This window comes from Strongylocentrotus purpuratus, unplaced genomic scaffold, assembly GCF_000002235.5.
Source record: "Strongylocentrotus purpuratus isolate Spur 01 unplaced genomic scaffold, Spur_5.0 spur5_scaffold_6, whole genome shotgun sequence".
Lineage (NCBI taxonomy): Eukaryota > Metazoa > Echinodermata > Echinoidea > Camarodonta > Strongylocentrotidae > Strongylocentrotus > Strongylocentrotus purpuratus.
Window position 1 is genome coordinate 28,824,700 of NW_022145612.1, and position 12,026 is coordinate 28,836,725.

The following is a 12,026-nucleotide window of genomic DNA, read 5'->3' on the forward strand; positions in this document are numbered from 1 at the left end:
TTAAATTTTGATATAAATTTGAGTTTGGTAGGAAATCATCTTAAGGGTAATTCATTTCCACTGTAGGTTTAGTATGATTATCACATTAAAAAAATCTTGTGAAATCAGTTGAACAAAGTAACGTATACATTATATCAATATCAGACGATGAATGATAAAACCATGCAGTTACGGATAATTTAATGCTGACAAAAATTGGTTAATTTCATTGTTTGAAAGAAGTAGAAGTGGGCCATAAATATGAAGTTCATAAAAAAGTTCATTTCAATTTTGATCAAGGTGTTGTTAGTTCTGTTGAATTTCTCGTTTTCTTCTTCAATAACTGCAATGACAAAACATTCATAAAAGCACTGTACAAAGTTTCAATTACTGTATCAAACAGCATGTTCAAATTTGGCAATGTAGTGTAGAATACGGTTACACCTTCCAATACAATTCCTGAATTCTTAAAAATTGTTCAATAATTACCATGACTCTTTTACTCAAATAACTAATTATTGGACGAAACGATTGATGCTTTTAATATGTGAGGCTCACAGAAAACATAATCACTTGCAAAAAGTATGTTTACCACAGTGCATGATTATGACGAAAAGGAAAGCATTGCTATAACATCCAACTCAGTGGCAAGCTTTAAAAAGGCCATTCCTCTTATTCATTTTCCATGAACACACTTCAGCCAAACTGCTTGCTTCATTCAACTAACTAATGAGCGGGAATGAATACTATCGCAGCTCAACCATCTCAATATCTTATATTCAGCTACACGAAATTCATTTTTTATATAAATACAGATCGCAAACTTTCACATACAAAAATGCATATTTTATCTAAAATAGCTTGAACCAGATATACAGATATTTTACATAGCGTGAATACCTATTTCATGAATACTCTTCGATTGTAAAAATGTATTAATATTTGCAAAAACTTCTTCTATTTACACTACAATCTCATGAATTATGTACACTTAGATTTAGTCTCTAAAAAATCACATATCTTGCACTATTTGCCCCTTAAGGCTTTGACTGAATACATTGTAGGATACACAGAAGCCTTATCATGCAACAAATGATCCTCATTTCGTTTGATGATGTGAATTAATCAGGTAGTGGGTACTGACAAATTTCTTTGATTGGTATCAAACAGCTGCAGTCAAAATCAACGTACCTTAGTATCCTTTTTGGTGGAGTCGGTAATAGGCAACAATACCATTCGCACAAAAATATTAACTGACAGTAGGACGAGGTACTCGCTAGATGGACAGATATTTGCAATATATGATGTGCCGATTTAATCTTAAAGGACTTGCTACGTTGACAAACAAAATTGTTGCGTAGGATCTCTATATTTTATGCTTTTCTAGTGATTTGACGTTGTATCAACTGAAAACATGGACATTTTGAGCAGTTCAGTAAAACATAATTGCTGTGTCATAAAACTCACCAAACATTCAGTGCGATATACATTTTCATCGTTCAATCATCATTCGTTGTAAAAATAATGCACTCAACAACATATGAAGTGTGAAGACCACTTAAGAAATAAAAGAAATATTTACATCCTTTTGAAGAGATTATTGTATCTTCGCATATTTCACACAAGTACATGTAGTTTGCAATGAATTTGAACAATGTTGGCTTGCAAAAAGTGATGCATTACAATAGTAAAATCTGCTCTAGAAATTTGTTTTGATGGAAATGCAGCTACTTTCTGGCATCTAGTTTTTTTAAACAGTTAAATTTCAACAAATTTTCATAAAGGAACATCACGGGTTTGGTGGAATACATCAAACTACATTTTCACTTTATCTATCTCTTTTGAGATGTTATCAGATTACACTAATCAAATTCTTCAGAGAAGCTTTACTTAGGAGCCAACACATACAACTATGTCCAGCATTATGATTTTCATATCTCCCTATCAAATATCCATTCTACTTGACAATATCAATGCCCTTTAAACTTCCCCGGCATATTAATATTTTGTTCCAAGATCGCAAACAATTTGATATTGAATACCTGAGAATACTAAACCAAAGCAATCTTCTTCAAAATTATTCAATATCAATTCGACATGATACAATTGCATATTGAATGAAAATAAAGAGTTTATAGCAATCTTCTTCATAATTATTCAATATCAATTCTACATGATACAATTGCATATTGAATGAAAATAAAGAGTTTATAGCAATCTTCTTCATAATTATTCAATCTCCATTCGACATGATACAATTGCATATTGAATGAAAATAAAGCGTTTACCGTTGACAATCAAGACAGGCATCCTCTTATTGTATGTAATTGAAAAAGAAACAAATGTATTGCTTACAACCAAGACAGAAATGGTATTTTTCTACAAGTATGCAACTACAAGAGTATGACCGAATGTAGAACAGACATTTTAAATCAGAAAGAACCGTAACGATGAGCCTACATATAGTACTCCTTAGTTCTCTTTGAGCCATGTAACGCTACAGCATCGTCAGCATTGCGTGCATTCTTCGCTCCTTTGTCTTCGTTGGTGGAATACATTCCTTTATGACGCGACGTGTAACGCCCGATGAGGAAGAGAAGAAGACACAGCGCTAGGAGCAGAAGGATCACCACAACTGGAAAGAAAGTAATAACAAGAGGATTAGCTGGAATAATTAATGTATGTTCTATATTTTACTAAGCAGTTATCTTAAGTTGCACACAATTACACATTTATTGTGCATAATTTTGGATTTACCATGTGACATCACAATGCTTATCAGTAAGCTTTTTGCCTTAAAGGTGACTCGCTTGTAAAATGCTCAGATAAGATCTGAACAAGAATTAAGACATATTACTCAGCCAAGTAAAATTCCAAGTAAAATACTAACTTAATCCGCATACTGAATTGAATACAATCCCAGGTTCTTACTTGCGATAGCGGCTTTATCTCCCGGAGCCAGATCTGAGCTGACGGGTGCAGCTGAAGGTATAAACTGGGTGACCATGGGTGGTTCCGTCGGTGGGTACTCCTCGGTGGGTAGGAACATGGGTATCTGCTCCTCGATACCGCACCTCGACTGGCTGATGAACCCTGACCCTGCCACGCCCTGAGGACGGGTGGCACCAAAGTACAGCTTGAGGGGGTCGACGCCGTTGAACTGAACTCGAGATATGCAACCGATGAAGCTATTCCCATTGGTACCTGAAAGAAAGACGCACAAAGTTGATGAATAATGTATGGTTATACCGGGATAATCGCTAAAATAATACGAGCATCCGAACAAACACAATTTCTGTTTGCATAGAAGAGGGTCGGTCAACTGAATGTGTGTGGCTTTGAGCATGTGCAGACTGGCAGATGAGTAAAGTTTCTCGCTATAATGTATGGGCATACCGTAAACCGATTCCAGACAGTCTTTAAACCGATTAATTTTTCGGGGTTATTCATGGTAAGTTCAGCCTATTGTTGCTCTGGGCCCTGTTTCATAAAACTTGTCATCAATAACAAATGCTAAATTTCTATGACAAATTTGCTCTCAACCAATCAAATGTCACGATTTCATTAGCTTATAACAGTTACCATGATTTGTTATTGATAACAAGTTTGATGAAACAGGCCCCTGGCGTTGGTCTTGTTGGTGCGACTACCTAAGGTAAAAACTTTGAATGTATCATCCTTATAGGTTTTCAATAGAATGTCATAAGAGCAATGTCTTTTCATGACAGCTAGCTTTTCTGAGTTGTTCCTAATCTCAATGAAATTCGATACAAACGTACACAAGATACAGTATATTACAAACAGTCACAGATGCAAGTTCTCCGTCCTTTCTCGTCAAAGCCCATCTTTGATAACAGATTATTATCAGGACTGGAGAATGTTTGTTGTACTTACCAGAGTTTCCAATGAAGATATCAGCTGGAGTGAATGCTGTAGTTGTAAAGGCCTGGCCTTCCGTTTTAAGAGGAATATAATCATCAACCTGGGAATATGATCAAACCAGAACAAATGGATAAATGTATACACTTTAACAAGAATGTACACTAGAACTTTTTTAAATTGAACATACTTGATATCTTTATTATTATAATCATCATAACCTACATAATCATCAACCTGGGAGTATGGTCAACCCACAACAAACTGATAAATATGTATATTTTAACAAGAATATACACTAGAACATTTTGATAATTTAACATACTTGATATCTATAGTGTTATAATCATAACTAAAATAATCATCAACCTGCAAATATGAACTAACCAGAACAAAATATCAAATATACATTTTAAACAAGAATATACACTAGAACTTGTTTTAATTGAACATACTTGATTTCTATATTGTTATTCTTTCACACTGGTATCGTTTATGGCCACCCTATTCAAATATTTGTCTTCACAAATTATGTATGATACAGGCTCAAAGAATGCTCATATACATGAAACCAAGTACAGAAATGCAGCCATCTCAAGAACAATTACTGATGATGTATTAAACTGATAAATCAGGTCTATCTGACATAGCAATGCAATGTCGCTTTTAATAATAGTAACCTTTACAACATGAGTATGCTTTGCGGCTACATGTAGTATTTCTTAACTCACCTGAAAGCGTATTTCTTTCATGTTCCTTGTGATTGTAACAAAATGGTTCTTGTTGTCGGCAAAGTTTTTCATCTCTGTAAGTGTCTCTTCATTTTCACTGTCAAGTCTTACTTTTAACACAGCATACCCTGTAAGATAAGAATTCATTTTAGAAAGACATATTACAATGCATATAAAGGGGACACAGTAATTAAACATAAAATAGGCTTGAAGAAATTTCAAGGGGTCATAAAGTAATGTATTCAAAATAATAAACCCACGCACATGTTGTATTTTGTAAAAATTCTGGATCCTACAAGCAAAAAAAATTAACACGCTTTTGTATGGTGTCACAATTTCTCAAGGAGTGTAATTTGGTTCTTGAGCAAAGCTTCATGAAATATACTTTGATCTTGACAGCTATACTTCCTTACAATGAAACCAACAACACTGTAGGTGAAAAGACTCCCAATACACAGAGATTGCAGGGAGAATATGGTATACTAAGCATTTTCACCTTGCTGTTCTAGGAGATGCCTAATATAAGGAAACTATGATCCAATCCAGTACTTCTTTTTTCTTCAAAAAATGTGTCATGTGAAAAGGAGTAAAAAAACATGTTAGTACCTGATCCATCTAGCACTAGATCAATATGGCTGCCATCATCAGCGTTCTCTACCCTGAAGAGCTGCCCTTGAGGTTGGCTGGTCTTGAAGGCAAGGATGATGGTGTCCATGTCTTTGGTATACTTCAGTTCATCTGGTAACGAGTAGGAAATGCGGGCTCCGCTCGACATCTCTGCTCCAACCTCTGTACGCAAGGAAAGAGTAAAAACAACATAGGTGTAAAGAACATGTTTTCTGTATTAGTGATCATGAAGTGCTTAAAAAAAGTAAAAAATCTTTCTGTCTGCATATCTTCTTCTGGCTATCACATTCCACCTCAAGGCTAACCAAGAATAGATACATCTATCTTCGATCTTTGTTTAGTGTTTGTCGTGTTTGTCTTATCATATCAATCTACAGTCCCTACAAAAACTTCTTTTACAAGCGCACACTTGCTCATCTAACCACATCAACCTCTGCTCCTACCGGGTACCCATTTAACACCTGAGAGGCAAATGTAGATCAATGTCTTGCCAAAGGACATTATTGCTGCAGCGGGACTTGAACCGCGGACCTTGTGATCTACAGTCCGGTGACATATCCACTTGACCCACGACACCTCTACAATATAAACATTAATACCCTATACAGACACAGCCATCAGAATAAAATAACTTTGTATTGTCTTTTTACTGTCTTGAAATAATGTTTCTTACTCACCCACAGAGCAGTAGGATCCCCCGAAGGCTGTATCATCACACTGGCATTCTACGGTGTCGTATTTCTCTATACACATGCCTCCATTCAAGCACGGTTCCGTTGAGCATTGCCCGACGCAGCCTGCATGAACATCTTTAGCAGTCTCTGCCATCGCTGCCATGTCAACAAGCTCTCCATTCACCCTCATCTTACGCAAGCATCCAACAAAGCCATCCGATTGGACCGTTGATGAACCTGTGTTTTAGGTTAGAGTATAAATTACCATTTCTAATTTGAATACACTATTCCCCCTTAGCCATGATCTAAAACAAACATTGAATCCTTTAAAAAATTTCATGCATTAGAAAATAATTTCTGGCTATGGAGAGAATGGCAATCTGCAATATATATGTATATATATATATATTGAAATATATATTGAGTTCTAATGAAAAGATCGCTTGAAAAATAGGTGCTGAGCTACAATTGTCCTGTGATTATCTGTCGTTTCTCTGCCTGTATGCTATACTATAAAAAGAATTAATATATTCTTAATATCTTAGGAATCAAAACTGGGGGGAAAAGTTTGGAAATTTAGTTAGTCTTTCAAGTTAATATTTGAGTGATTATTTGTGGGAGTATGTACTAGAAACACCTTCAGTTAAACCATTCATAAAACTTTCACTCCTGACTGTGCACTTTGTAAAGTACTTTAAAGACGGACACTACGTACCTATATAGATTGGCCCGGTCAGCGCCAATGTAAGCTCTGGCCGATCTAAGACCATCTTCTCCACTGGTTCTCTGTCCACCCTCAGCCACACCTCCTTGCGGTCAAAGTTTGCTTGGACGGAATGCCAGGCGTCATCGTTGAGGGGGTCTGGTACGGTCACGCTGATGGTCATCATGTCCGCACCGTAATCAAACTGGACCTGTATCGTTCGGTCATTCACCAACTTCACCTGAAACAGCACAGAATAGGTATTTGATAACACCAATGTAACATTGCTATCTTCCGAGATGACACTGCTTGAATTGAATTCATAATAATAATAATAATGTATTTATACACCGGTAGTGCATTTTCCATATACATGTTCAAATGTGAAAAGGAGAGTTTTGAGATAATTTTTGAAGGTATTGACAGATTGTTGGTAACGAAGAGATATCTGTAGGTTATTCCACAGATTAAGAGCAGCAGTTGTGAAGGCTTTATCACCAAGTGTGGGTAGCATCTTGGAAGATGGTGGTTCAGCGTGATGCCTTGAGAGGAGTGAAGGGAGAAGCAGGATGTTGCCTGATAGTTATAAGTTCAGTTAGGTAGGGAGGAGCAAGACCTTGGATGCATTTGAAGGTGAGAAGAAGTATTTTGTATTGAATCCGGGACCTGATGGGTAGCCAGTTCAATTGATGCAGGAAAGGTTTCGTAAAAACATGCAAAGTCAGAGAATGCAATAAATTATGTCTTACTAATATGGATACGATAATAAAACTGAAAGTATACTAAGGGAAACTACAAATCGGTTGGATCAACAACATGTTACAGAAACCTATAGGTAGATGATCCTAAACATTAAAAAAGAAAAAAAAAGAAAATGAAGAGAGACCCCAAAAGAAAATACAATGGTAATTACACACATACAAAAGTGCAGTTGCTTACCTCGATTAATCCTTCTTTCTCGGCATCAGCTGCAACGAAGACGGCAGCAGTGGCTGGATCGCTGGGATCTGATGGGTCTACCGTGGTCTTGAAGTCAAAGGCAACGTCCAAGGCGCCCTGAGGAGTGGTCATCATATGGGCAGCTAGGTGGGCCTCTCGCTGGACAAAGCTTACTATGTTGGTCAGACTCACTGTATTAAAGGCAAGATGGATGACATCATAATGAGATGTGTAATGGAGAATCTCTAATAAGCCCGCCGCACACACGATACAAACTGGCTACGATTCCAATTCTGGAAGTATTTGCAACAGCATTTGATAGGAGCTAAACTTTTAAAACTTTAGTGACCAAGGATCTGAATAGTCATATGAATAATTGCAAGGAATATTCAAGCTTCCTTGGGAGAAGAAAAAGCTAAATTTGCTCAAAATCAAAGTAATGTTTTGGCTCTTATTCTGACTAGAATAGTTAAATGCAACAAAATTCTGGTTGTTAGTATTCTTTTCATTATATAGAAACCATGAAAATAAAAATTGTTAAGACTTTCTATTTCTTTGAAAAATTGGATCGCAGGACGATCGTTTAATGTGGGGTGGGCTTTACAGATTATGTGGATAATTAGTGATTCACCACACACTTTTAACCTGTAACATACAAACATAAGACAATTTTAAAAGATTTTGAAAATTGAGTGTTGTGATATAAATCAGATTCCACACTTTATGAAATATGTTAAACACAAGGATAAGAGTCTGTTCCATATGAAGAATTTAGCCCCTTTTGGATTGAGCTGAAGTATAATAGATTCTGTCCCTCTACAAAAGCATAGTTATAGATTGAAATATGCAGTAGAGCTATCAAACTGACAATTTTTCTATCAATTTTTCCCTCAAATTCACTCTCCTTGTACATCCTAAAAATCTCATACTATACTACTTCGTTTTTGCCTCCTATAATACCTTTTTAATTCAGACCTACAATATTGTGTTACTCAGTACGAGAGCCTATTCACATACAAGCTATGCCTTTTATTTAGGCTTCCCACATTTTACATTGTATTACCTTGACTGTCATATCTATATATTTCAAAAAATTTTACCTATTTTCTGTACTTGGAATCTTTTAGTTGAAATCTTTTAATTTTTTCTTTTAATTTTTTATGTAATCTACGCTTATATTTAAAAAAAGAGAAGAATTTAAATTGTTTTTTGATGTAAATGTGGAACAAATAAACATCAAACTTCAAACTTCTCAGTAAAAACTGAAGTTTTCATAACAAGAATTTTGACGAAAAATTCCAGTAACTGAGCGTACTTACCGTCCCCTCTACATCTAAGTTTTCCCAGCTGATAAGAAGCTGATGACCCTGCATCACCGGTATCCCCAAACCTGAGCTGTGTTACAGGTAGATGGTCCTTCTCGGTCAGGTAGCCCTCATCAACACCATCGTTTGTAGAATCAGCATCGCAGTTACAGTACTTGGAGTTATCGGGGGCACACACCATACCAATACCACATGCACACTGAAATGAGAAATGTTAGGAAGAAAAAAAAAGGGGGATATCATGATGATGATTAAAGGGTTCGGAACCAGCCATTCAGCAGAATAGTTACTTCATTCAGGAAGAAAAAAAAATTACGCAGGATAATATTACGTGTATAAAATTTAAATGATGGCATTTCAAATAAAGAGATAATAGGCTTTAACCCTATTTAGCCCGGGCTATTTTACTGCATAGCCCGGGGGTGCTTTAGAAGCCCCCCCTATGATGTCACGACCGATCGCCGCGAAAATTTGCATAGATGTCAAGTGAAGTGTATAGAATACTATAGTAATTTCAATGTTTTGAAAAATTCACTCATTTGCATGTTTATGGTAATTTATGCAAGTAAGGTAATAAAATTCACATTTTTGCCCATAAATCAGACATTATTCATATTTAAGCATTCTTTTTCACTACATATATTTGTTAGACCATTTGGAATAATAATACAACACAAAAAATTGAATAACCAGGGTTATTCCTTATGTTATCTAGTGTTTTGATAATTTTTTATGTATTTCTTTGTTTTTTTAACTTATGTATTTCATTGTTTTTGTTGTTTTATTTCATTTCCAACTATAATTCAACTATTTGACCCCAAAATAAACACCTAAACTATAAACAAGACCAAATAACCAATGTTTTATCTCTTTATTTGAAAAATGAGATTTCCATATGTTTTGTACACAAATCACAAAAATGAGCGATTTTCGGGCTGACATGCAAAGACAAAAGGACACGTGACTTTGTAATGGTAGGTCCGATTTTCAAAAAATTTCTTTCAAAAGATGCGCAAGACTTGAAAGAAAAAAGTCACAAAATTTCAGTGCAAGATTTTCTTGCGTAAAAAATTATCGCGAAAAATGTCGAGGGGGGCTAAATAGGGTTAAAAACAGGAGGGAAAAAGGATAATGAAGAAATTCTTTCGATATTTGTGAGTAAGTTTCATGTCAAGTGAGCACAGAAGAAAATTGTACAAAAGGGAAGAATAAAAAGAGGGTACGATTCTCCAGTAATATGTAGCAATAATCACGTTCTTTGCAACTTTCTAATAGTTTTTCTTCCAATATTGTCATCAAGCTCATTTCAACCGTTTGGAATCCAATGATGACGCAAATGCAGCTTGTTTGAAGCCACACATAGCTGCATTACTATCCTGGCTGTGTATTAGAAAATGTTCAATTGATTCTCAACATGTCAAACACCACTGTTCAAAACTCAACTGAGTTCACTAAAAATCGGTACTTTAGTGACAATTCATGTCACCTAAATAGCAGTAAAATACAATTGTTTCAACATACCGATTTTAGAAAGAATATTTTGAAAATTCAAATCGTGAATCTACTGCCAAACTTGCCAATCAGCCACTTCGTATTCATTGTGTGCAAATGTGTGCATTGTGTGTAATACCTGCCTCTCAGCACATACTACAGCGCTAGAGGTCGATACGCATTAGCATTGACTCTATGCTTTGTTGGAGTGGTTTGAAGCAGTGTTAACTTACCCTTCCTGTTCCTACAGGTGCTCCACCCCAGTTGACCATCTTCTGATCATGTCTGTTCACCCACCAACCATAGGGAGATCCACCTATACAACAAAACAAAACAAAAAACCAATCATAAACACATCAGTCAAAGGTAATATGAATTTAGTGGTAAAGATTTTACAATATAACGCCCGGTTGGAGCCAGAAGAGCATTAATTTTATTACTCCATATATTTTAACACAAAGTTAACACCCTTCTAGTTCTGAGCCGATGATACATGTATATTGACTGCAATTCTAGTCTAATTTCAATATGGAAGTATATATTTAGATCCAGTTTAAATTAAAGAAGCAGAGCTTCACAAATGGTCTCGTACCGTAGTCTCAGAGACATGCCCTCATCAGGAAGGGTGCTCAAAAATAACGATTTTTCACCAGTAGGTCGAAGGTATATATGCAAGGGGTTCGTAAAGAGTACAACTGTGTTTGTTCCTTTGTACCTATTTTGTTTGTTTGTTTAATTTCGTTTTCTGCAGTTTTCAACATAATAGAAAGTAATATACAAACTATGTACATATAAATTATTAACAAAAGTTTAAAAACATATAATTATAATCATATCATAAAATAAATCAATTAAATAAGTATACCTTTTCAGCATAGTTGTACTTTATCTACACAATTAACTCAAATGTTTTTGTTTTAATACAAAATATATTCATTAGTGGGGGTGATTATGGCATAAAACTCCTTTTCTTTACTCAAAATACAAAAGACAAAAAACAATTTTAAAAAATTGCTTGCACTAGATCATATCTGTCTCCTCATCTTTGAACTTACTTGGTGAATTGAGTAACTTTGCATTGGTGCACTCGTATCTGACGAACTGTTCACATTGCTCAGAGTGTTGAATCAAGTCTTCGATCTGTTCCATAGTAGCCTCATATTCTATCCTCTGCATGTAAGATCCTGGAGCTTCGTTCCCACTTGGTATATCCATCGTTTCTTCCACATTGTGACTGATCTCCGTCCATCGGTAATACATACCAGACCCAGCGTCTATATGAAGGTAATCATATTAAAATGAAATGAATATACTTGCGTTTTAACACTTTCAATGAATACCATCCCAATTGAATTTACCGCTTTTTTTCTTCTTCAAAATTCAGCATTATATGCAATTCATGCAATATTGAAGTGAGAGTCCCATACAATTTCATCAATTTTTCAAGACATAGTGCTCGACACAAAACTTGATTAGTTGCTTTCAAAATAAGAGAGGCCTTTTTACTACCCTTACATCATTTTATCAATTCAGTAGCTTGATACTTTTCTTTAAGTTCTTCAATAGAGCACAAGCTGAAAAATTACATTCAAATGCAAAGTTTGCAATTAGTTTTAAATATAATTCATAACCTGGTTGAAAATCACATACCGATATGTCCAATTTGAATATATTACGC

The 12,026-nt window shown here is 35.4% G+C and overlaps 1 protein-coding gene across 2 annotated transcripts in view; it reads right to left on the reverse strand.

The window, feature by feature from the left end:
• Positions 1–227: 227 nt before the first annotated feature.
• The window catches only part of LOC575215 (contactin-associated protein-like 2), a 54,758-nt gene continuing 42,959 nt past the window's right edge, over positions 228–12,026 (reverse strand). For both annotated transcript variants that reach the window (XM_030973234.1, XM_030973233.1), the window contains 11 exons: positions 11,404–11,622; positions 10,582–10,664; positions 8,852–9,056; positions 7,533–7,723; positions 6,606–6,834; positions 5,894–6,127; positions 5,196–5,378; positions 4,590–4,717; positions 3,874–3,961; positions 2,911–3,183; positions 228–2,614 (listed from right to left, as the gene is read on the reverse strand). In XM_030973234.1, coding sequence (XP_030829094.1) covers positions 2,436–2,614; positions 2,911–3,183; positions 3,874–3,961; positions 4,590–4,717; positions 5,196–5,378; positions 5,894–6,127; positions 6,606–6,834; positions 7,533–7,723; positions 8,852–9,056; positions 10,582–10,664; positions 11,404–11,622 — 2,012 coding nt within the window. In that variant the 3' untranslated portion in view covers positions 228–2,435. The remainder of the gene's footprint in view (positions 2,615–2,910; positions 3,184–3,873; positions 3,962–4,589; positions 4,718–5,195; positions 5,379–5,893; positions 6,128–6,605; positions 6,835–7,532; positions 7,724–8,851; positions 9,057–10,581; positions 10,665–11,403; positions 11,623–12,026) is intronic.